Source organism: Heteronotia binoei, chromosome 4 (genome assembly GCF_032191835.1).
Source record: "Heteronotia binoei isolate CCM8104 ecotype False Entrance Well chromosome 4, APGP_CSIRO_Hbin_v1, whole genome shotgun sequence".
Classification (NCBI taxonomy): Eukaryota; Metazoa; Chordata; class Lepidosauria; order Squamata; family Gekkonidae; genus Heteronotia; species Heteronotia binoei.
In genome coordinates, this window is record NC_083226.1 from 135,819,105 (window position 1) to 135,845,312 (window position 26,208).

The 26,208-nt window shown below is 41.6% G+C and overlaps 1 protein-coding gene across 1 annotated transcript in view; it reads right to left on the bottom strand.

Annotated features, from left to right (window-relative positions):
* LOC132569594 (ankyrin repeat domain-containing protein 31-like) overlaps positions 1-25,661 on the bottom strand; it is a 29,063-nt gene extending 3,402 nt beyond the window's left edge. Inside the window, exons 1-7 of the mRNA XM_060235818.1 lie at positions 25,445-25,661; positions 19,381-19,454; positions 18,133-18,215; positions 16,227-16,270; positions 7,916-8,010; positions 4,001-4,047; positions 28-615 (exon numbers count right to left, since the gene is read on the bottom strand). Of these exons, the coding sequence (XP_060091801.1) occupies positions 28-615; positions 4,001-4,047; positions 7,916-8,010; positions 16,227-16,270; positions 18,133-18,215; positions 19,381-19,454; positions 25,445-25,539 (1,026 nt within the window). The 5' untranslated portion in view covers positions 25,540-25,661. The remainder of the gene's footprint in view (positions 1-27; positions 616-4,000; positions 4,048-7,915; positions 8,011-16,226; positions 16,271-18,132; positions 18,216-19,380; positions 19,455-25,444) is intronic.
* Positions 25,662-26,208: the final 547 nt, after the last annotated feature.

Below are 26,208 nucleotides of genomic sequence, written 5' to 3' on the forward strand. Positions count from 1 at the left end.
TATAAATTGAAAATTGATATCACCCACCTCTGAATGACATGATGACTTAGTTATCATTGAAATTTCTGTTGCTTCATGCTGTTCCAAATGTAATTTAGGCTTGGAATTGGTGTCTGCTGTTTGTAAGCAATCATCTGTTTGGTCCAGTATCGATTGTTTCTTTCCAGTGCTGTGCACACTTTTCTTTTCCACTGCTTGGTCATCAGACCCTACTAAAGATCCTGACATAGAGTTCACTGCTGTTAGAAGCTCAACTGGCAGGGCATTGCTTTCCTCATTTGCAGAAGCATCCATATCCATATTATAAACATAAATCTGGTATTCCAGCATGTCAGCCGCAGGGCTTACCATCTGAGAGTCAAAATCACTGAGTTTCTCTCTTACACCTTTAACTTGAGATGGTTCAGCCATGATTCTGTTTTCAGTTAAATCAGATGCGAATATTTCAGGAGCTTGATCATTTCTAATCATATCCTTCTTGTTTGTCATTGTGATACTTTGAAAAATGCCTGATATCTCTGTACATCTTAGTACTGAATCTCTTCCTACTTCTACTGTATCTGTACCAGAACACAGGCACGTCTCTGAAGAGTCAACATTTAATATCTGCAGAACCTAAAAAAAAAAATGCTAACATAAATATATACAGTTCTTAGCTGGCATTTAAAGTAGCACTTATTCTAGATTTTTTAATGGTCTTTATGTTTAGTTACAAGTTTTTGACACTGGAACGCACCCTGCTTTATCCAAAAGATAAAGACATTCATTTAGGATACTTATTTGTCATATTTTCCACTATGTTTGAAGTGGCTTACAACAAGAGCATAAAAATACATTATAGAATCAGAACATTGTTTTTCTTTTATAAAATAAATGCAGAAAAATTAAACATAAAAAGAGAAATGAAACAATTCAACAAAGTCAATAACATGAGTTGAGAAAACAAGGTGAGAGCACAAGTAATGCAGCACCATTTGAAGGCAGCACTGGGGAGAAGTCAGATAGAGAAGGGCGTGGGAGTAGGTGGTAGCTGGGTGGAGCATCAGGTGCTGAAAGAAGAGAGAGAAAAGATATGGCATACTCCACCTGTTTGTAATTGCACTTCTTGTCTTGGCAGTGTAGGAGAAGTCTCGAGGAGGAATCTAACATAAAAACCTGGCTAGAAGTTTATCCCATTTTCTGCCTTTAGGTGGGAGTTTTGTGATAGTTTTGGGGGCACAAGATTTTCCTCACCAGAAGATAATCCAAGGCAATGCTAATTTTGATAAAATGGGTCAATCTTTGTGATTACATCAGAAAGGAAGTTAGATTAATGGACTAGATATCTGAGGACGTTGACTGAACTGTTTTGAAAGGTTGGCAATGTCTCAAAAAGCCTTGATCAGGGCTTTTTGTTGTAGCAGGAACTCCTTTATTAGGCCACATCTCCCTGATGTAGCCAATCCTCCAGGAGTTTACAGGGCTCTTCCTACAGGGCCTACTGTAAGATCTTAGAGGACTGGCTACATCAAGGGGGTGTGGCCTAATATTCAAAGGAGTTCCTGCTACAAAAAAAAGCCCTGGCCTTGACTATTCTGGTGTGACGAGTCTGGATGGACTGATCTCACTGAGCAAGTCCTAGGCTGGGCTGCATATTTCACACAGGACCGCTAATTTCCTCACCTAAAACGGCATATATTGAGATTTAATTTTTTGTGGGAAGCTGGTAGGATATGGTTCGCATCCAAGATGAAGTCTCCCTCTTGGTTTTAGGCTCTAGGGAAAAGGGGTGGTTCCCAGAGCTATTGTCCCCTATATCCTATGGCATCATAGTGCCTCAAGAGTCCTACTCTCTCTGGGGTAAAACTGTTGTGGGGAGAGCATTCCACAGCAAAGCCACCACCATAATAGAGGCCCTCACTAGCTTTCTTTCAGAAGTTTGGACACACAAAACAGAGGTTATGATCCTGATTGTACATGGTGGGCAGGTTCATACAGGAGAAGATGATTGTTGGGTTACTCTGGTTCTCAGTTATTCAGGAATTTAAAATTAAGAACTAGCACTCTGATACCAATTCCCCACTAGCCTTATGCCGCTCTCACTCTCCTCTCCTCTGCGGGGCTTCTGTCAGATTTCATACTAGCTGCCCTGGGGCTGCAACTCGCTCCGCCTCTTTTGCGTAGCAAACAAGATCCCCTAAAAACTGGTTTCTGTTTGCTGTGCAAAAGAGGCAGAGCGAGAACTTGCAGCCCCGGAGCAGCTAATGTGAAATTCGACAGAAGTCCCACAGAGAAGAGGAGCATGAGAGCAGGATAAGGGTAGTGTGGAATCGGTCTGAATTTGCATCCAACACAATTAGTATAGAACTGGTAGGAAATTAATTGTATAATCCATACCATTAGCAATTTCACTGCAACATTCTGCACTATTTGAAGCTTTGCAACAATCTTCAAAGGCAGCTACAAACACACATTTACAGCAATCTAACACCAGTGTATCTACACATATCACATTTTGTGACTCAGTACTAAAGGATATAGAGAAGAATTAATCAGTCAATAAAACCCATTGGCTTGGATTCATCAGAAGGTTTCCATGGACAGAAAGTATTTCTGTCTGCGGCGCATAGCATCTCAACTCCCCCCCACCAAAAAAAATACTGTTCCTGGGCAACAGAAGACCCCAAACAACAGCATGCGGGGGAGCGTGTTGCAACAGAGAGGAATCAGCAGTGTCCCCTTATGCACACATAAATCCTTCCATGGACACAAGCCATCATACCTTAAGCCACAATTAGCCTTTCAAACAAGTGTTTTAAAACCCTAATCAAATGAGATCTGTGTACAAATCAATAAATGAAACTGCCAACAACTGAATTATAAAAATAAAAGGCCCAGGAACAGGGAGATGGAGTAGAATTTATGGTTTCCAAAGGATGGATTGAACAAATTTTGTTTAAAAAACTATCTTTAAGATTGTTAAGAATCAGCAGTCAGGTTCCTGTAAAAATTCAACCATCTCTCAAGCTGGTCTTTGATTCATCAGAAAAGAAGTTGAAAGTGAAAAAGATCTGGCATGCACATATGCCAATTTGCATCTTTTCTTTCCCACCCATACCACTTTTATATGAATTTCATTTTGTAGCATAGAAGTATGTTGCTGCTACAGGTAGTTTATTATCTTTTATTATTATTTATTATCTTTCAGACTGCATCAAGGCTACTGTATGTGTAAAGTTCCCAAGGGCATGCTTGGTGGTATACCTAAAACCATGAATACCTTTATCAGGGTCACATTTATAGACCTCTGCCTTTAAAAAATACTCTAAAATATGAAGAAGCAAAGCTGCTCTCCTTGTCTTAATCTGGGCCAATGAATAATATCCTTATGTCACCAGGCAATCACAGCTTCATGTGTTGCTGAGCCTAGAAAGGGCCAGAAGCATGTCATGTCAAGCCCTGGATGGCAGTGAAGACAAAGAATTGAAAAGTGGGACTTTTCTCATAAGAGACCTTATAATCCACAATCAGCTGACTCAAAGGGAGAGGGGTGAATGGGTCTCAATCCACTGGACAAAAAGAGCATGGAAACAGCAACCTGTTCCTCTTGTTTGGGCAGGGCTCTGACTCAGTTTGGGACTCCTGTGGCAGATCCCTGCTAAAGCTTCCTCTGATGTTACCAGCAAGTTGGAAGTACAAAGTTTCTCTTCTTGGAAGTGTGCAGACTTAAAGATCCTTTGAAATAATCAACCTGGGAAAGTGCTCAGGGACAAGTTTAGAAAGAGATAGGTAAGGAATTCTTCATTTAAAAAATGTTCATCCAAATAGAGACCTGCATGCAATTCTTCCTCTCATGTATGATTAATTACAGAGGGACTACAGAATCACTAGAGGTGACATTTCATCAGAAGCAATGACTTTTCAGGGAAAAATGTGTTTTTATATTTCCAGAGGAAAATATGTTCCATAAGATGTAATTAATGTGAAGCATTTACAAAGAGAAAAATGGTAGCAGGCCTACATTCTTTTCTGATGTCTCCAGAAATTCAGTCATCCCAGAATCTAAACCTGTAACAACAGTAAAAGGAATCTGTAACTTCTTCAACGTCATATTATGTTATCCATCTTTGAATGCAGAGGGTGTCCTTTACTGAGGATATCAACAAGTTTCCTGACTAAGAATTTAGGGAAGTAATCTTTTCACTGATAAATATAAAATGTGTTTTGTCGTGATGGTGTGCTGGACGACACATAGTCAACTAATGTCATGAGTGCTGCCTGGGATAGAAGGAAAGGATCTTAGGCAAACTAGATATGATTGTGTCTGTGGGTCCAACCAGTGAATGCTGTCACAATTTTAAAATGATTTGAAAATGTCACAACGGTCCAATCAGTGTGGTGGGCTGAGGCACTCTTATTCCCTTCCACATTTTTTCCAGTGCCAAAACAGCTAAACCCTGCCTGCTGCTTCAACACTTGAAAAGGTTTTGGGGGAATAAAACTGCCTCAGTCTACTATAGGCTTTAAGATGATGGTGACATCCACAGGTCAGACCAGTAGATGCCATCATGTCTAGTCCCTTAATCGGAACCACATGCAGGATACCCAGGTTGTTTCTACATGGATGGCTTCCTTTCTGCAGCAATATTTTGAGGAACAGCTACATGACATTGTCACTTAATTGCCCTAACTGGATATTCCAGGCTAGCCCAATCTTGTCAGATCTCAGAAGCAAAGCAGGGTCAGATCTTAGAAGCAAAGCATCCAATCTTGGATGAGCAACCTCCAAGAAATAGTAGGGGCATGATGCAGAGACCGGCAATGGCAAACCACCTCTTAAATGTCTCTTGCCTTAAAAAAAAGTCTAGAATTACAATAGAGAGAATCACGGAGAGAATGAAAACCCAAAGGCCGTTTTCGCACTTAGCGTTTGCTCCCCTTTTTCCGCGGCGCAATTATGTCCAGAGCATTTTTCTCGTTTTCCCACTAGTGACTCTTTGCGGAGTCGCCTTCCCTGAAGCCCCGGCTCAAATCGTTTTCCCACTGGCATCGGCTTGAGTCCGATGCCCTGTCAATCATTTTTTTTTTAAGCGCAAGTCTGGTTGCGTAATGACGTACTAACGTACTAACGTAACATCGAGCTGCTGCCTCCCCTTCATTTCTTGGACAAACCGCATCACGTGTGCTGCTGCTGCTTATGGATTGGCTGCAGCTGTAGAATCCTCCACAGCCCTTTATGTATTAACGGAAGCATTCACAGTGGAGAATCCTAGCACTAGATTCCCCCCCCCCCAAATTCTGAAGCACTAGATCCCCCCCCCCCAAATTTCCTCCGCTCTCTTTCCCCTCCCCGGCTGGCGCTTGCAACGGGGACCTGACTGATTCCTGCTGCCAGAGCTCCCCCCCCCCCACTCCATTCTCTCCTTCCCCTTCTGTGGCGCGTGTGAGGAGCTCGGTCGCGTCTACTTTCTAACCGAGCGGAATGTAGCCAGGGAGAAGAATGCAGGACTCCAACTTCCCATTTTATACATGGCGATTTTGTGCAGGTCCAGAAATCCTGGTGGCACAGCTGAGGGAGGCATTCCCTTCTTAAAACACACACACATGGACGCTCTGGCCCGCACCGGCACTACATTCCCCCCCCCCCCCAGCAATGGTCGTTTTCGCATTATCGAGATAACGCAACAGCGGAATAACGCAACTAAAGTCAATAATAATAAAAAAAAATTCTAACGAAACCAATTGAAGTGCCAATTGAGGCTATTCCAGGAGGGGTTTTTTTTTCTATTTGTTAATTTCGAAATATCGCTATTACGCAAAACTGTGAAGTTTAAAAAAAAAAATGGCCGTGCCGGCACTTTGGGGAAGCGCCGCGAAATGCTGATGATTGGCCAAGCGGGTGGATGGGGTGGGAGGACGGAAAGGGAGAGGGTGACGCCCCCAAAGCAGTCGATCCGGCGTGGATGGATTTCGCACAGGAAACTCCGCTGAGTGGATCCGGAGTGGATCCGGAGGTTTTCGGAAACTCCGGCAACTTGCTGAAAAACATACTCCGGCGTAAAATCCCTGAAGCGCCGGAGCAAAGCGCAGCGCCGGAGCAACATGTGCGAAATCCAAGAGAAGATCCGGAGGTAAATGGGGCGCTACGCCGGAGCAAACGCTAGTGGGAAAACGGCCAAAGAGAAACTGTGACAAAATTTACAATTATTTAAGTATGAAACTTCAAAGCACTGATTATTATAATCCAATACAACAATTAATATATCAAGGTAAGTACATGTAAATAATTTCCAAAACGCATCTAAGCACACACTTCATTAGAACAAACTGCTTAAAGTGCTTCGTGCTACAAAGTGCTTGTAGATCAAAGTGCCTGTGCAGATTTTTCTTTCCAAAAGGAATGAATCCAAAGATTCCCCAACGACCCTGACGGAGCCAGGAGCCAGCAGGACGCTTGTTGCACCATTTTTACTGTCTTTATCAAAGAGGGATATCCAAATTGATGTATTTCACAATGGCTACATAAAGCAAGCAAATGCATCTTGGGTAACGTTTCCTTAACAATACAAAATTCATACTGGCAATTAATACAAACAACTTACCACAATTAGCAAAGACTAAAGCTAATACAAGCATGCAGTATCATTCCTAAGGCGTATTACCGCAACGTACATCAAACCCGATGCAATATTTAAAGGTACAAAACCCCAAGGTTTCCAACACACCTGTTTAGGATTTAACCAAAGCCAGGAAAACAACGCAAACAATTACTACAAAAATTGCAAGCATATTTTTATAAATAGCATGAATAGTTTATACAGTTATTTAACCCTTTCGGGGCCAATGATTTTAACTGGAAGATCCAAAAAGTTTCTTTCCGCTGCAAACACTTCTTGAGAGAGTCATCAATACGGCCAGAATATTTAAATAGCACAATGAATCTAATGTCATCAATGCTATGATTCATCTCTAAATAGTGATTAGTTAACGGAGCCTGAAGATTTTTCATTCTCACCCGAGAACGGTGTTCCGCCACCCGTGTTCTAATAGGATGAGTAGTATTAGCCATGTAAATCCGATTACATCCGCACAAAATTGCATATACCACATGAGACGTCGGGAAATCTTTGGATCCATTCCTTTTGGAAAGAAAAATCTGCACAGGCACTTTGACCTACAAGCACTTTGTAGCACTAAGCACTTTAAGCAATTTGTTCTAATGAAGTGTGTGCTTAGATGCGTTTTGGAAATGATTTACATGCATTTACCTTGATATATTAATTGTTGCATGGGATTATAATAATCAGTGCTTTGAAGTTTCATGTAAATGAATTAACAATTGTGTTCGTTATTTTGTCATGGTTTCTCTTTGGGTTTTAAAAAAAAATCTAACTCACCACCAAGCGGTGCATAATCCTAAAAGAGCTAGAACTTCTGGCTGCCAGACAATCTTAGGATCTCCACACACTGCCATATGATAATTAATTGTCCTGTTTTTCTGTTTCCTCCTGATCTACAGCAACTGTTCTCAAAACAGATTTGGTATGATATTTATTTTAGGACTGCAGCCTTTGAGTACCATGAGGGTAGGAAAGCATGTATTTTTGCAGTCCTAATCATAATAATGCCATTTTCTTGCTTCAGTCCACTCCAGCCACTAGATGACTTTTTTCATGATTTAAAAAAATTGTAATGGACTTACTGCAATAACATTACAATAATCTATTGCCATGATGTACAAGTTCCCAGCTTTCATTTTTAAAAGCCCTTTTTGTTGTAGAGTTGGTACAGAGTATAACATAGATCCCATATCTAAGTAAATATCTATGTTCTATAGATCCCATATCTATGTAAATATCTATGTTCTATTTTTAAAATATTTCTATCAAATGTATAGTAATTATACTCAAGAGTTACCATTATTATATAAACATACAAGTAAAATGGCTTCCCTCTCCATGTACCACAGCTGCTGATGAACAATCAGTCTGACAAATATGTGCAGAGATGACTGGATAGGTTATCCCAGCTCTGAAACAAGCAAAAGGAAGAGTAACCAAAGAGTTTTCAAAATCAAAAACACTGCATTTTGGGCAATTTGGGCTTGATTTTCATCACTTTCTTATTCAGACACTTTGACATGTATTCACAAAGATTGGTACAATTGGCTCACAAGCAAACATGAAAATAAAAGGATTCCCTAAAAGATACTGGCTAGTTTTCAAAGAAAAATTGCAATGTGGAAAATCTTTATAGTAAAACGAGTTTGTTTGTTAAGCCTTTAATTTAAAAAAAGACTAAAGGCCCTAGCTCCTGTATCAGCTCTCCATCTGAAAGAATCTACTGAGCCAGTGCAATCTAAAGGGAATAGACTGAAATAGATAATCAAATCATTTGTCCCCACCAAAAAGGATACAAGAAATGTTCATTATTCATTGTTTCCATAATAAAAGTGACCTCATGTGGTATAACTAAGATTGCTATCAATATGTTTAATATTTTAAATTGTTTATTTTAAATACTCATAGTACACTGTTCTTCCAACTGCCAGAAGAAAATGGGAAAAAAAACAGAGAACAGCAATCTCCTACCAGGGCCGCCAAGTGGGAGTTGGTGAACTAGGCGATGGCCTAGAGCGCCAGCTCCCACTGGGGTGCCTCCCCCTGCCGCCCTCCTCCTTCCCTCCACAGCGCTGGAAGCCAGCGCCATGCTCCACTTGCCTCACCTCGCCCCCCCCCCCGCTGCCACCACCCTCCTCCCTCTCTTCGCGGTGCTGGAAGCCATTGCCGCACTCTGCTTGCCTCACCTCTCACCCACCCCCGTCACCACCCTCCTCCTTCCCTTAGCACCGCACTCCGCTTGCCTCGCCTCCCACCCTCCCTCCCCCACTGCCGCCCTCCCTCACTCACTCTGGGAGCCAGTGCTGCGCTGCGCTCCACTCGCCTTCCCCACCGCCGAGCCTAGACCGGTCCTTACCAGCTTCAATGTTGCTGCGCATGGCTTCTAAGGCTTTGAAGGGCCCGCAGTAGGAGAATTCGCTCTCCCCTCACTTCCGGTTCCAGGAAGGAGGGGGAGCGAACTCTCCTCCCGTGAGCCCTTCAAAGGCCTAGAAGCCATGCGTAGCAACAATGAAGCTGGTAAGGACCAGCCTAGGCGTGGCAGCGGGGGGGAAGGCAAGCGGACTGCAGCGCTAGCTTCTAGTGCCACGAAGGGAGGGAGGGAGGAGGAGGGCAGTGGCTTGCAGCCCCAAGATGGGAGGAGGGAGGGTGGGGGGGTAAGGAAAGTTTAAGGGGGGAAGGAGGGGGCGGGGAACCAATTTTGGCCTGGGGTGCGGGAAACCTCAGCTCTGGGCCTGTCTCCTACATTACCTGCTTGCAGTTTTCCCAGGAACATTTCACTGCTTTTTGTTAGAAACAGAATATTAAAACAGATGAACAAGTGTTGGTGAGAGCCAGTTTGGTGTTGCGGTTTAAGTGAGCAGACTCTTGAGAGAACTGTGTTTGATTCCCCAGTCCTTCACATGCAACTGCTGGAGTGACCTTGGGTCAATCATAACTCTATCAGAGCTGTTCTAGAAAGAGCAGTTCTTGGAGAGCTCTCTCAGACCCACCTACCTCACAGGGTGTCTGTTGTTCGGAAGGGAAGAGAAAGGAGATTATAAACCACTCTGAGACTCCTTTGGGAAGGGAAGTGGGGGGGGATATAAATCCAATTTCTTCTACTACTACTCTTCTTCTTTGATCTCATCCCTTAAAGCTATTCTTTATATACACCATTATATTAGATTTTTGTGCCTTTTTATTATATTCATTTTATTATATTGTGTGTTTTATTATCTCAAGAGTTTATAAGTGAGTTTATACAAGAGTTATACAGTGAGCAGGACAACTTTAATCCTGGCAACTAAATAAACTCCAGCTAAATAAAATTTAACTCCAGCTAAACAAAATAAAATAATGCAGCTTTTTTTGGAGGGGGGAGGGCTGTTGGATACAATTACTCATATGTGTACAGACTGGTGAATCCTTCTGGAGGTTTCATAGGATGGGAAAATATACAGTATGTCACAGAAGTGAGTACAGAAGGGGAGGGATGGTGACTCAGTGGTAGAGCATCTGCTTGGGAAGCAGAAGGTCCCAGGTTCAATCCCCGGCATCTCTAACTAAAAAAGGGTCCAGGCAAGTAGGTGTGAAAAACCTCAGCTTGAGAACCTGGAGAGCCGCTGCCAGTCTGAGTAGACAATACTGACTTTGATGGACCAAGGTCTGATTCAGTATAAGGCATCTTCATATGTTCATATGTTCACCCCCTCACATTTTGTAAATATTTATCTTTTCATGTGACAACACTGAAGAAATGACACTTGGCTACAATGTAAAGTAGTGAGTCTACAGTTTGTATAACTGTGCAAATATGCTGTCCCCTCAGAAATACGCAACACAAAGTCATTAATGTCTAAACTGCTGGCAACAACAGTGAGTACACTCCTAAGTGATAATGTCCAAATGGGGCCCAACGTGTCAATATTTTGTGTGGCCACCATTATTTTCCAGCACTGCCTTAACCCTCTTGGGCATAGAGTTCACCAGCGCCTCACAGGATGCTAATGGAGTCCTTTTCCACTCCTCCATGAAAACGTCATGTAGCTGGTGGATGTTAGAGACCTTGCGCACCTCCACCTTCCATTTCAGGATGCCCCATAGATGCTCAATAGGGTTTAGGTCTGGAGACATGCTTGGCCAGTCCATCACCTTTACCCTCAGCTTCTTTAGCAAGGCAGTGGTCGTTTTGGAGGTGTGTTTGGGGTCATTATCATGTTGGAATACTGCCCTGCGGCCCAGTCTCCAAAGGGAGGAGATCATGCTCTGCTTCAGTATGTCACAGTACAGTACATGTTGGCATTCATGGTTCCCTCAATGAACTGTAGCTCCCCAGTGCCGGCAGCACTCCTGCAGCCCCAGACCATGACATTCCCACCACCGTGCTTGACGGTAGGCAAGACACACTTGTCTTTGTACTTCTCACCTGGTAAACCAAGGTTAATCTGTTCGCTTCTGTAGATTCTAGTGAAGTTATCAGCATATTGTAATCCACTGACAGGGAACTTAGAATGATAAACACTTTATCTTCCTCTGGAACAGTTTTTCCACGCTTTTTAAATTCCATTCAACTTTTTTATTTATTTATTTAACAAATGTCTCAATTGACTTTGTAATATTGTAATCTCCCTTATATTTTTCTTTTTCTCAGGTCTCTTTTTAAGCTCTTTCTCCTTTTTTCCAATTTCTTTCTGAATGTCCATCATTTGCTTGCTTTTGGCTCTTTTATCTTTATTATTCAATGTAATTAAGATGCCCCTCATTACCGCTTTATATGCATCCCACACAACTTGAAATCGAATGTCCTCTTTTTCATTTATTTGAAAGAAAGCTTTAGTCTCTTTTTCCAGAGCCACCACTACTTCTTGTTTCTTTAGCAAATCTTCATTTATTCGCCATCTTAGAGTCTTTTTCATGGGTCTTGTAGACCACATTAATGGATTATGATCTGCCCCTATTTTAGGAAGAATCTCTTTTTTTATCATAAATCCAAGATCTTTTGTAATCCATAGCATATCAATTCTCGAAAAAGAATTATGCCTTGCTGAAAAGAAAGTATAGTCACGTTCTTTAGGATTAAATTCCCTCCATATATCTTCCAGACTTTCTTATTTTACTAAATCAAAAAATGACTTTGGTAGTTTCCCTTCATTATTTTTTTTTCCAGATCTGTCCAAAATATTTTTAACTGTTCCATTAAAATCTCCCATTATCATAATTTGCTCATACGCCACTTGATCTAGTTGTTGCATAATGTCTTTAAAGAAAAAGTCTTTTGCTCCATTTGGGGCATACAATCCCAACAACAAAGTTCTTTTGTAGTTCAACATCACTTCCACCACAATGTATCTACCATCATCATCCTTAAAAATCAATTTTTGGCCTAATTCTTGTTTAACATAGAAAACAACACCCCTTTTTTTCTCCTTAGCCAATGAACAAAATTCAATACTAAGTTGTTTGTTCCATAAAAATTTGTAATCCACTTTTCTGATGTGTACTTCTTGTAGGCAAATTATATTACATTATTGTTTCCCAATCCAATGAAAAGTTGCCCTTCTTTTTTGTGGTGAATATAGTCCATTTACATTCCAAGATATTAATTTGTAATCCATCATGATTTTTTGTTTTTAATCTGTACCCTCAAATTCTTTATATTCGTCCAAAAACTTGGTCATTTCTTGAGTACTTGTAATTGTAAATCTCTTTCCTTTGTATTCAAAACTTAGACCTTGTGGAAGTATCCATCTATATCTCATTTCATATTCTCTCAGCTTTTCAGTCAATTTTTTATACAGTCTCCTGTCATTTATGACTTACCTTGGCAATTCTTTCATAATTCTTACACTACTGCCATCCACTTCCAGTGTATTTTCAAATTGTTTACTCAGAATCGTTCCCACCATATCTCTTGTCACAAATGTTACTACCACATCTCTTGGTAGTCTGTTTTTTCTGGCATAAGCTGAGTTAACCCTGTAAATATAGTCATAGAAATAACTAGTTTCATCTGGGTCATCTCCCCAAAACTCAGCAATAATTATGTATGTCCTCAAATCAGTCCCATCAGACTCAGGAACCCTTCTCAAATGTATCTGATTTTCCATTAGTTTACAGTCTTGTAGCACTGCTTTCTCCTGCAATTTTTTTATAGTGGAATCCACTGTATCAATTCTTGAGTCTTGGTCTTTCACCTTTTCTTCTACCTCCTGCACTTTCTTTAACGCTGCTTGTGAGTCTTTCCTGAGATCTTCCATTTCTTTTTAAATTTCTTTTTTGACCACCTCTGCACTGGATTCAATGTCTTTTTTAAATTCCTTCTTACACTCTGTTATTGATTCCTTTATTACTTTTGCCAATCTTGCCTCCATAGCTTCTACTGCCTCCTGCCATTTAGACATTTTTACTTCTTCAAGTGTCCTAGCCCTCATACAAATTTGCTTTGCTCCTGATTTGTGCTCAGACATCACTGCCTGCCCATTGCTAAAATAGGCTCTGAAGTTGACCTCTCCAATTTGATTTCCAAGTACACAGTCTTATAGATTAAAGCATGCCCTTTTAGATGAGCCCAAAATCACTGTTCTCAGAGGCTCCTAAGTCAAGGTATTAATTTTTTTAAGTTTTATTTTCTTCAAAATGACGTCCGCGGCTTTTCTGTCCCTTTAAAAAAAAGTTTCCTTTTTCTCCTGGAATGCACCAAAATTAATTCAAAGCATATAGTCCAATATAGTTCACCTTTTAATGATGATATCTGCTGGCTCCACTATTTTTTAAAGTCCCATTTTCTTTTTTTAAAAATTCAAAATTTCGACCTTCTTTTAATGGCCACCGGTACCTCTCTATGATTTGTGGTCCAAGAGAGGGCTAGGAGGCTTGTAGTTTTCCTTTCTCTTAATGGCTACTTCCTTCCTTTCTTGTCATGAAGTCTCGCTTTCTATGGTTTAGAAGTCTCATGTTGTTTCTATGATGCCATCTCCTCTGATGTCTTCATCAAGTCAGCAGTTCTTTTTCGGAGGGGGTTGTCTGGCCCGACCACAGGTATGCAAAACAAAAGTTGTTTTTCCTCTTTTATGCTTATTTCCAGAATTTACTTAGTCCCGAATTTACCCCCTCCTTTATCTTTACTTTAAAATAACGTAATTAGATTCAGTCTTTTTGTCTTTATTTCAAATTAGTCATTTTAGTCCTGGAGTGATAGATAAAGATCTTTTACCTTTAAAATTGCTATCCTTTTGAGCACCGCTCTCTTCAAAGATAGATGTTAATAAGTTCCAAAGAAGCTTTAATCTTGGTGAACTGAAGTCAATTCAGTCAATACAGAAGTCCTCTGTAGACTTGGAATGCAATCCTTCGCCGGGGACTCTTCAAAGCCAAAAAGGGACCCCACAGGGATTCCTCATCAGCCAAAGTAAATCCCCTCAGAATTTCATATGCATGTCTTGGCCTTCTCCCTGCCTGGGAGAATTAGGCAGCAGGCGTTAGGATCACCTTCTCTGCCCAGAACAGAGGCTCTGGTCTGCTCCTCTACTGAGAAGCAGCTCACTCCTCCATGACCCAAACCCGGAAGCCCCCAAGGCGGCTGTGCATTCTTGAAATGGGAGGGGGAGAGCTTGGAGGAGATTGGTTGTTAACAGCCGGCGCAGGTGCCTGGAATGTGGAAGGTGTGATTGATGGGCCAGCTGTTGGTTCTTCTTGGTCTGTTAACCCTTCCAGCTCCCCCTCCTCAGGGCTCATGACAAACTCTATGCCCAAGAGGGTTAAGGCAGTGCTGGAAAATAATGATGGCCACACAAAATATTGACACTTTGGGCCCCATTTGGACATCATCACTTAGGGGTGTACTCACATTTGTTGCCAGCTGTTTATGGCTGTGTGTTGCATAATTCTGAGGGGACAGCACATTTACACTGTTATACAAACTGTAGACTCACTACTTTACATTGTAGCCAAGTGTCATTTCTTCAGTGTTGTCACATGAAAATATATACTTAAATATTTACAAAATGTGAGGGGGTGTACTCACTTCTGTGACATACTGTATAATGGTAATTATGAAGTAACATTAAATATCATAGGAAAGATTTTCATTGCCTCAAATGGCTACATCCTAATGATCCTCCATTAAAGAAGAAAAGTTGTTGAGATGGCAAAGTTGACCAGTTTTCTCCAACTGAAGGACAAGAAAACACAAACTGAAACTTTTCAAACTTTTAAGTATAATAATGGATGCCTACTTGAGTCATTCATTTTGTTATAGTGGATATTTGTAGACTGAATAATATTATTTTTAAAAGTAAATGATAGCAGAACAGATAAAGGATAAGACTCAAAGCTAAGAAAAAGCCAATTGTGGGTTCTTAACAATAATCAAGAATTCATTTCAAATTGAGATAGCATACATGTCAGATTCTGAAAATGTAAAGTTTCTTATTTCTATGTAGGTTTATTTATTTATTTATTTTATGATTTATTTATTTTATTTATTTTATGATTTATATCCCGCCCTTCCCAACAAGTGGCTCAGGTTGTCAAGATATCATCTAGAAATATATTTGTAAGTTTCAGCTTTAGCAAACATAAACCAGTTCTGAATTCTGGCTTCATACATAACTGGAAAAGGTTATATTTCTTTTCATATATTATCACCATCTGTACATTATCTAACTTTTAAAAAATATATATGAATACTAGGGATGGGCATGAACTGGGAAAATGGTGGTTCGTGTTGGTTTGTGGTTCATTTTATTGCACAAACCATGAACTTACACAAACTTTTCCATTTCTCAAACTGGTTTGTAGTTTGTTTGGTTCATTTAGTTCAGAAGGTGGCAGAACAGCCCTTTTGCGAGTTAGAGACATTAAACTCACAGGGAGTCTTCAGCAGGCTCTCCTCCACCTGTTCTCCAAGTTTGGCAAAGATTGGATTTGGGAAGTTTGACTTATAGCCCCCCATAGCAGGTGCTCCCAGGAAAGCTCAGTTCTAGCTTCAGATTCAGTCCCTGAAACCACAGCAAGGAACACCTTCCCAGTCGGAAGAGGTATTTAAAAAATTGTCCCACGGTGTGTGGGGGAAAGCAGTCCCTCAAAGCCATCAACCATGCAGCAAATAAAGCATGCTGCCGCAGATGAAAGTATTCTCAGGCAAATTTGTTCTTCAACAAGAGGAGGGGAGGTGGAAGCAACATGGCAGTGTGAAAGAACACATTACTAGCATTCAATCTGATGGTATTCCAAAAACCCGGTTATAGAAATGTATTACAATGCTTGGAATTTGCAGAGTTCTTTTTTTTTCCTAAGGGTTTTTTCCCCTACAACATGTCAGCATTCAGAATGCTGTATCCAGCTGATACTGTAGATCTAAATTTAGAATGCAATCCTCAACAGATTTTCAGGATATAAGTTTTCACGATTCAAAACTACCTTTGTCAGATACTATCTTGTTGGTTTCTGAAGTGCTACTGAACTCGAATATAACTGTTCCACTGCAGACCAACACAGCTACCTTCTGAAGCTATTCTAAAGAGAGTTAGACCCTTCTAAATCCAGTGAAGTCAATGGGCTTGGAAGGATGTGATTCTGCTTAGTATGACACTGTTAGGCATTAAAATTACAGCTTACTTGTACTTTTCAGGATTTCATTACACTTACTGTAGTAGAGACTGAGATTCTTCCTTTTCATCCTCAGAATATTGCTGGAAAAAAAATGTTCACCATCATCAACAGGTTTGAATTTGTCCTATGGAGTGCAACAGGGTTCCATTCTTTTCAATATTTATATGAGGCTGCTGACTGATATCATCCAGAGCTTTGGAACTGAGTATCATCAATATGTACATGACCAATTGCCTCCTTTCCTCTTATCATACAGGGAAGTTACCTGCCCCCATATTTGTCCTCTCCTGCATTTAGCACTCTAGGGCACTGAGAGTAACAACCTGTATACATGGCCTGGCTATTACACACTGCCCTTACCTGCTTGCTAGCCCTCCAGCTCAGTCAGGTTAGTTGGTCTGTGTGGATTAGCAGCCAGGTTCATGGGTAAGAACTTTTTGGCCACAATCTGAGATCTTTATTTACTAATATACACCTGTTCTTTAGTAACACAGAAACATAGAAAACTACTAGAAGAATATTAGCAGAAGTGTTACAAAAACATAATAAAAAGAAATGAAACTACATTGTATGAGTTACTGGTTTTACTACTTTGGCATTCCCTTCAAAGGAACTGACAAAAGCAAAACTGAAAATCTGAAATAGAGGCTGGTAGCAGTGTACAACTTGTTTTTTTCTGGTATTTTTCTGTTTGGGTCTGTTGGACCTGAAAAAAATTCCAGATTCCCCAAAAATCCCAGATCCCAATACCGGTACAGTATTCAGATCCAGAATTTTTCAGAAATCCAGAATTTTTTCAGGTTCAATAGACCCAAGAAGAAAAAATGGGGGGGGGGGGGGGTTTACACACTCAAAGCTGAGTCAGCAAGGAGCAGTCTGCTTCCCACCAGCACAGCTGGCCCTCAAGCTGGCTTCTGCAGTCAGTAAAATTTAAAGGGACTGCAGTAGAAGCTCAACAAACAGTGGAGAGGCAAGTGGTCTCCGCTGTTTTTCAAATCTACCCAATAATTCCCAAATATATCTAGGATTTTTTCCAGTTTTCCTGAAAAATCCCAGATACCAAAAATGCCAGAATATGTATTTTTCAGTTATATTTTCAGTTTGGGTAGATCTTAACGCACATGCCTAAAAGCTGGTCAAGACTGACTTTACTGGATGGGCTGGATGAAAGAAGGCTTTCTATCCAGTTGCTTGGGATTTTGTGAAACTTCCCTTCATTTTGTGATTGGCCTCAGCCACCATGGCACTTTGATATAGCACCCACTACTCTCAAAACTTCTGATGGGCTTAATGGACTTAATAAGGTTTGAAGACTCCTTCTATATGGATATTAAAAATAAATTATTGTTCCACCTTCAGCCATCGTATCAGGCCTTTCAGTAGATGATCTAGCCAATCTTTTTATTTTTTTGCTGGAATGTATATATTACTGAAAGAGTGGCCTTTTGTAAAGCATCCACTTTTTTAAAGCATCCACTGATGCTTGGGTGATGAAGAAATTGTTACTTTTCTACAACCACTATATATTGTCAATATTAATGCCTGATTTACCTAACTACCTAACTACACCTAGAATAAGACATTATCTCTTTAGTGCTAGAGAATATAGTTACTGCAAGTTTTAAAAAAGAAAACCTGGAAATAATATCTCCTTCTGCAACAAGGCTACTTTAGTTAGTCAGCCAGTGCATTCGTGTAGAAATATAATAATCATTATGAAAGAAAGATCTTTTCATGATGCGAAAACTGTTTTTAAGTGTGCAACTGAGATGATAAGTTGTGGCCTAGAATACCTAATAAAGACCAAAGTCATGATGACAATACTAGTTCTTGAGGTTTCCAGAAACTACAAGTCAAAAACCTTCTCTCCATCTCACGTTTTTCAGATATTATTTACAGTTAAAACAGTTAGAACAGTGAAACAGAACATGTATGCACATACCAGAATAATTTGCTCTGGATATTTCAGCATCTCTGTGCAAGTGCTGTTTCTACAAATACGCTGAATCTCTGGAGATAGTTCTTCTGTAACAAGAAAAGATAATGAAAATAACTACAAAGATGACCAAACTACTAAAATCACCACATGAATTATCCATTCATTTAAGAAGTATTTTTCAAAAAATATAAAATTGCTCAGGAACATGATAGGGGAGAACAAAATATTAAATGGTATGCACAGTCTATTCTGTTCAAACTTACAACGTGGTATTTTTCAAAAGGCAAGTTACGTTTGACTGAATGCAGTAACAGTACTTCCAAAGCAGTCCTACTTTTAGCCTTTTACCTAGAAATGCTAAGGCTGACCCCAGGACCTTTTGCATGCATTTAAAATGCTACAATATTCTATATCCTACAATTTCATGTTTTTGTAGCAATATTTGTAATTTTTTTATGACTTTAAGAAGCCTTATTCATTGTATCATAGACCTAGACAAGTGCTATTTGATATGAATTGAAACAACAAGACCATGGCAGGGCAGGTCTTTGGAAGCCAGCAAGTTGCCAGATCTACAGCACATCAGTTCAAACAGATCCAATTCCCTTGATAAAGGATTGAAATGGACTATACACATATTTAAATGCCGTTGGGAGATATATATTGGAGCATACTTGTATTCTGTTAGCTGATGTTATATTGATGCGTGGAAATTGGTGGAAAAAGCACCAGCACTTTATTTAAAGGTCTAGTGTTTTGTTTCATAGAAAATGTAATATATGCAAACCAGTTGCTTGTACCCACAGTTGGATTAACATTAGAGTTTAAGACTGATACACAGACTAAAATGAATATTTTTGCAATACAGAATCTATTTGTTTATATGAAAATGAAAAATAAAAAAAAATTGTTTGTGCATGAGGTTTTTTATATATATTCTTTTGCATGCAAGATGTTTACTACTGAGATGTGTTTCACTTACATAGAAACATACTCTGGTTTCGGGGCAGGGAAGAGGCAATAAGCTTTTCATTGGTAGCAAAAGCCATTTTTTTAAAACAAGAGTGGAAAAATTATTTTGTTAGTTAGCCAGGACAAGTTCTGGGAGTGCTAAACCACACACAATTCATTTCTAAGAAGTAAGCAGCATTTTTTTATTTCAAATCACAGAAATAGTGCTATATTCATACTAATAAAACACCTACCATTAAACAAAAGATGTCATCTGATGGGGCGAGGGGAAACTCTTACCTTCATTTATGTCCTTTATTTCTGTAACAATGTTGTGTGTTGCTGATACCACATCCTTAGTAACTAAAGATAACCTAAAAATATAAACCACAAGCCCTATTACTGCCTTCAATTACCAACACAAGTATTTATGTGAAACCAATTGAAAAGATATTTATGCCCTAGTTACAGTTGTGCATACCTTTGTAACAAGACTACTGTAATAGACTGTTCATGGGACTGGCTTTGAAGATGGCTCAAAAGTTTCAGAATGTGACAGCCAGGGTATTTACAGGAACTAGCCACAGCAAGCATGTTACATCGGTTGCATGGTACTTACAACCCAACACAAGATGCTTAAAGCTCTAAGCCACTTGGTCTCAAGGTACTCATGGTATCCCTCCATCAGTGCTTATTGGCTCATCAGCAGGAAACCACTGAGGTCTTTCTAGAATGCCAACTATGCTCTTTCCCACTACATTACTGATAGTTCTTTCCCTAAGGGGGGACTGCTCCCAATGCTGAGAAAGCAGAATTACAACACATTATAAAGAATATCCATTGGGTTGCAATTGCTTTTAATTCACTGATTTTACTGATTTTTTGTGCATCTTTGTACATTGCCTAGAGCCCAGCATTGGCCGGGATGAGGGAATTCATAAATTTAATAAATAATATACTAATAATCACCTGAAAACTTGTTTATTCTGGAAGGCTTTTTTCTGTTAACCTATTTTTGGTTTAATGGCTACTGTTTATTTTTAACTGGTTTATATGGGTTTTAATATTGTAATTTTATTTTAACAGAAAGATGCAATAGAAAACATTCTAATAAATAAAAATTCACTTAAGCTATTACTACTACCAGTACATTTAATATAGAGTATAATGAGTCAAAGCATTCACTTAATGGGGTTCTGGCCTGACAGCGCTGGCAGTAGGCAGGTCACAGAGAGGCTACCCAATTGCTCCCCTATTGCTGCTCAACATCTGAAATAGTTTTTGTCATCGCACACAACTTCTCGCACCAGTTAGCCAGTCCCAAAATGCGCCACTCCGACGATGCTCTGCACCCAAACCTCGTGAGAGTTCCCCTCCTGTGCCCAAACCTCATGAGAGTTCCCCCCTCCCTTCCGCGCTGCTGACACGAGCCAGAGACACTTCTGTTGAGAGAACAGCGCAAGCCCGCGATGACATTTCCTCCTTGCTCCAGTCAGCCAGCCAAAGAGCAGCAAGTAAGTCATGAAAGAGCCTGTGGAGAAACGCCATCTGAGAGTGTTGGTGGCAGCGAGCCCAAGGGGCAGGAGGAGAAATAGCTCCCTCCAGGAGTTGGCGACTCCATGGGGAGCTGACGGGACCGGGCCTGAAGGCAGAATCGGGCCGGTTCCGCCACACTTGGTGGCAGCGGTGGGATAAGAACAAACAGAGAACTTGATTGGCCAGGCATTTTTGGTTTTTGATGCGTGCAAGCACCCAGAGGAAGCAACAGCGGTTTTGTTTTATTTTCGGGTCAACTGGAGTAGGGAAAGTTTAGCTAGTTAGGATGGAGCGTGCTAAGATGCGGGAAATCCTGGAGATGACAAAGCCACAGCTCCAGGAAGAGTGTGCAAAGCACAAGCTGGAGTGTGACAACATGACTGTAGTAGATATGAAAGACCTCCTTTTGGAGTATCATCAGCATGTAGGGGCACTTGCAAAAGTGGCCCCCACCCAGTCAGAAGTAACCTTGCAGCTACAGTTGGAACTGGCAAGAATACGTACCAAGGCGTACCAAGAGCGCAGACAGGAGGAACGAGAGAGAGAGGAAAGACAAGCAGAGAGGGAGCGGAGACAAGCTGAGATCCGCAGAGAGGAGGAACGAAAGAGAGAGGAAAGACAAGCAGAGAGGGAGCTGAGACGAGCTGAGATCCGCAGACAGGAAGAAAGAGAGAAAGCTGAAATCCATAGACGGGAGCAGGAAGAGCAACGTCGCCATGAGCTTGAGGTGCTACGTCTGGAAGCTGAACTAAGCAAAGAGATCCAAGTCACCCCCAAAGACTTTGCAGTGCACAAGGAGGGAGAAGACCCCTCCACATACCTCTCCAACTTTGAGAGGGCAGCCAAACAGTGGGGGATTGCAGAGGAAGACTATATGTCTTACCTCTGTAGCATCCTGACTGGAGAACTCTCAGCCATCTATCACAGCATGCCTATGGAAGATGGGGGGATAACTTTTGCGGCCTATAAAGCCACTGTATTTAAAAGGTTTAAACTGGGGCCAGACCACTCCCGAAAGCAGTTCAGGGGTTTGGCTCCACAAGAAGGTAAATCCTATTCTGAATGTGGGGTAATGAAGGAACAAACAGTTCCAGTGTTCTTGGGCCGGGATTTGGTGGTTGGCCAGTACCCTATCAAGGCTGTACCCCGCAGCCAAACCCCCAGGGGAAAGTGGGAGGAGGAAGGCAACTTTAAGGAAGCCACCTCACCACCAACCAGGGAGGGGGAAACAGCACAGGTTACTGAGGACGAAGAGAGGGCAGTCACCCAGGAGGGGGAGGACCAGCCTGTCTCAAGCCCTGGAGTAGGGTGTTCCCAAGGGGAAGAGGGGTGTAGCTTTCCCCAAGTGCAGCAAGAGGCTGTGGATGTTCCTAGCGAGGAAGGGAACCTGTCTAGCGTAAAGGATGTGCAAGCTGAAGAGACCGAGGTGGAGAGTGGAGATTTCACAGGAGGTTCTGAGAGCAGCAAGGCTAATGTGGGCTCAGAGGAGCACATAGCTGAAGGCTTGGGGGGACGGGAGCGGTTCCAGAAGGGGGTCCGGAGCGGCCTTAGGTTGGAACCGGTTCACCAAGTAGCTGTGGATCAGGAAGTGGGATCGTCCGAGACGCTCTCAAAACAGGTCGTCTTGAAGCAGGGCAGACAGGAATCCTGGGAAGCTGTGGGACCTTCCAGGCAGGAAGGGGGTCAGTTGGGTAGTGCTGAAAAACCGACCGAGGGGACTGAGAACCCAAGCCAAACCCTCAGGGGAAGGTGGGGGGAGGAAGGCAACGTTAGGGAAGCCACCTCACCACCAACCAGGGAGGGGGAGGACCAGCCTGTCTCAAACCCTGCAGGAGGGTGTGCCCAATGGGAAGAGGGGTGCCAATTTCCGCAAGGGCAGCAGGATACTGTGGAGTCTTCCAGGCAGGCAGGAGCTCAGTTGGCTGACACTGAAAAACCAACTGAGGGGGCGGAGAACCCAGATCAAACGTTGGCTAAGTGTTCTGGAAACAGTGGGACTAGGGGTGGCTTGAAGGAACAGATGATAGGAAGTCTGGGGGAGCCAGGAATGTTCCTGTCTGAGGTTCAAAGTGACCCGAGGCTGGATCCACTGTGTGAGGTGGCAAGGGACCAGAAAGTGGAGTTCTCAGAAGCTGAGACAGGGGATAGGGTGATGGATTTCCTGCCCCTTCATTCTGGGGAACGGAAGGTGGAATGGGAGGGACCCCATATGATTGTGGATGATCTAGACGATGCTACCTGTGTGGGGGCTATGGAGAAAATGGGAAAGGCAGTTCAAGTGGTGCAGGTGAAGATACCACAGCCATTCTCTACGAGGTCCATGGTGGTGCATATAGGTAGGAAGGAAGGAGACAAAAAGAAGCTGGGACAGCAATTGTTTGGAGCCCCAGAGGTGGTTTTCTGGGAGGACAGAGTGGACAGAGGGAACATTCCACCAATGAGGGATAAAGAAGGAGCAACTGTGTGGGAACTGGGCAGTTTCCAACCCCCTATGTGGGGCCAGGAATTTCCTCCTTTGATGGACCACTCACCCCAGCAACAGCAGCAACGGAGGGAGAGCACCAAACTCCAGAGGTGGTCCTGGGAGATGGAGGAGTACATCTTAAAGACTGGACATTCCTTCTGCATGCAGCAATGCAACGTTTTGTCCAGAAGGGACATGGGCACCGAGGGTGCTGGACTTTGTGTATTATTGGAGAAATACCTGAATGTTTGTGTAATATTTTGGTTAATGGGTTTCTCCTTGTTTGTTTGGATTCTGCTACGGGGTCACCTCTGTAGGAGGCAACCCCTCCGGTTCAGAATTTAAGGAGGGGGACGTGTGGAGAAACGCCATCTGAGAGTGTTGGTGGCAGCGAGCCCAAGGGGCAGGAGGAGAAATAGCTCCCTCCAGGAGTTGGCGACTCCATAGGGAGCTGACGGGACCGGGCCTGAAGGCAGAATCGGGCCGGTTCCGCCACAGAGCCACATGCAGCTCTCGAACTGTACACTCCCTACCCCCGTCCAAGACTGTCAACTAGTCTTAAGAACATAAGAGAAGCCATGTTGGATCAGGCCAATGGCCCATCCAGTCCAACACTCTGTATCACACAGTGGCTAAAAAAACCAGGCATCATCAGGAGGTCCATCAGTGGGGCCAGAACACTAGAAGCCCACCCACTGTGCCCCCCCCAAGCACCAAGAATACAAAGCATCACTGCCCCAGACAGAGAGTTCCAACAATATGCTGTGGCTAATTGCTACTGATGGACCTCTGCACCATATGTTTATCCAATCCCCTCTTGAAGCTGTCTATGCTTGCAGCAGCTGCCACCTCCTGTGGCAGTGAATTCCATGTATTAATTACCCTTTGGGTGAAGAAGTACTTCTTAAAGAAAACATGTATAAATTACTTCTCCAATGGTACCTAACTTCCAATAAATTAGCTATTATGTATATGTATAGTACAACAAAGGGTAAGTGCTGGAGATGTAATAGATTCTCTGTGTTCCATATTTTCCAGTATTGCCCTAAGATTCAAACATTTTGGACTACTAAATTATGTTAATGAATTGCTGGGTATGTTAATTATGTTAATTAATTGAACCAAATTAATTCTTCTGGATTTTTGAGAGGTTATGTAGATGATTCAGATTTTAAATTAGTACTAAGTTTATTTACAGTAAACTGTAAAAACCTAGATTCACTGGTTATCAGTGAGCAGTTTGACAAGATTTGGCTTTTTGCACTATTATCTAAATTAACATACTATCGAAGGGCTAGTAGGAGTAATTCTATGTAACTTGATTTATTTACAAAATATTGGATAGTATTCTTTTTAATAAAAAAATTGCTTATTAACAATTTATTGTAAAAGTAATGGGAATGTGTGTGTGTGTGTGCATGCATATGTACGAAATATGTTTGTACTAAATTAATAATTATTTTTTAAAAACCAGCCTCCTGTCAAAAGTACCGCAATGGTAGTCTTCTCTCCTGTACCAACAGTCTTTTCCGAAACGAATTTCCTATAATTTTTCCACCAAGTTCATTTTACCCTTTTAATTTGGATAAATGTAGAACAATTAGCACCTTATGATGCCGAACAATTTTACAATTGCAGTCCAGCCATTAGCATACAGCAAAAGAATTAAAAAAAATCGTTACTCAACCATTATAACAAAAAAGGGTGTATCAAGAAACAACTAATTCTATGAACAAATGTTCCATAAATATTCCAGGGGATTTTCTAGGAAACCAGATTATTTTGTCATATAACTAAACAGTAGTTAGGTTTTTTTCTTGTATGGGATCCAGCTTTCTCACCTAAAGGTAGTATTTCTTTAATGGCAGTACAACATTTTTCCTGACACCCAAATATATATACTTGGTTTATTAAAATGCATTGCCCCCCACAACAAACACAACTATTATGAAGTCTGGCTGCTGGATATGGGTCTGTGACAGCAACAGCAATGAATGACAAATTCCATCATCCACAGCCTTTGACATTTTGTGAGCATTTTAACATTTTATGTTTTGAATTGTTTTTAAAAACGTTTTTAGAGGCACAGAGATTCCTTGCTGAACCACTCTAAATACATAAAGACTTCTCCAGCCATTTAACGGTTGAAAAACCAACAAGGCTAAACTCTTCTTCCCTTAGACCCACTTTCGCCACCAGCACTGAAGCCAGAATCTCCCCTCAGTGGCCAACAGAGCAGTCTTTATGTAACTTCGGAACCACTCCGATTTGTCTCTTTCAGGTGTTTAAAACAAGGGCAGTCGATCCCACCATGCGACGCCTAAGCTTTTTGTGGAGCGGAACTGCCTGCATCTATTTTGTCACCTCTTAACGTGGAGCGCCTCTTCTTCCAGGTCGCTTTCAGACACTGAACCCTCGATTATTGTTTCATCACTATCGGTATCAGAAGAATCGCCCATCTCTCCCTTTTTTCTTCTTCTTTTTGTTTGTTTGTTTTCCCTGTTCTCTTCCTCACCCTCCCCTCAGGAATGCCTCTGCCATTATAAGGTGAATTCTCTCGCATAAACTTGAGGGGGAAATCACCTCAGATAACACTTCCCGCCCTGAAGAGGCAGCCTAGTCACGCGCCCGCTGTATTCTGGGGATTGTAGTCCTTTATTCTGTAGGGTGGGTCAGCCTCAGAACTATATATTCAAAAGCCAGAAGGCAGAAATAATTATTAGCTCTTCTGCCAATCAACTGGTTAGAAGATGGTGCATCGGAAGACAGCAAACATTAAGACCTAGAGCAGTTTACACTGTTTGTAACTTCTCTGAAAATAAATCACACGAACAGGCATGAAGATAGTTGAAGAAAGCAGGAGTCAAGGACACCTTTAAGACCAACCAAGTTTTATTCAGAAAGTAAGCTTCCGTGTGCTAAAAACACACTTCTTCAGATGAGGGGATCAGGTACAGTGGGCTGAAATACACGCAGTTCGTTTATTAAGAGGGCAAACTGGCTGGGATCACATGGTGGAACAGTGTGACAATTTAGAATGCCATTCGGTCTGGATAGCCATAAAAGGTGCCTGCCAATTGGTGTTTTTGCAAATCTGGGTAAATCACAAAAGGACATTATAGAGCTTA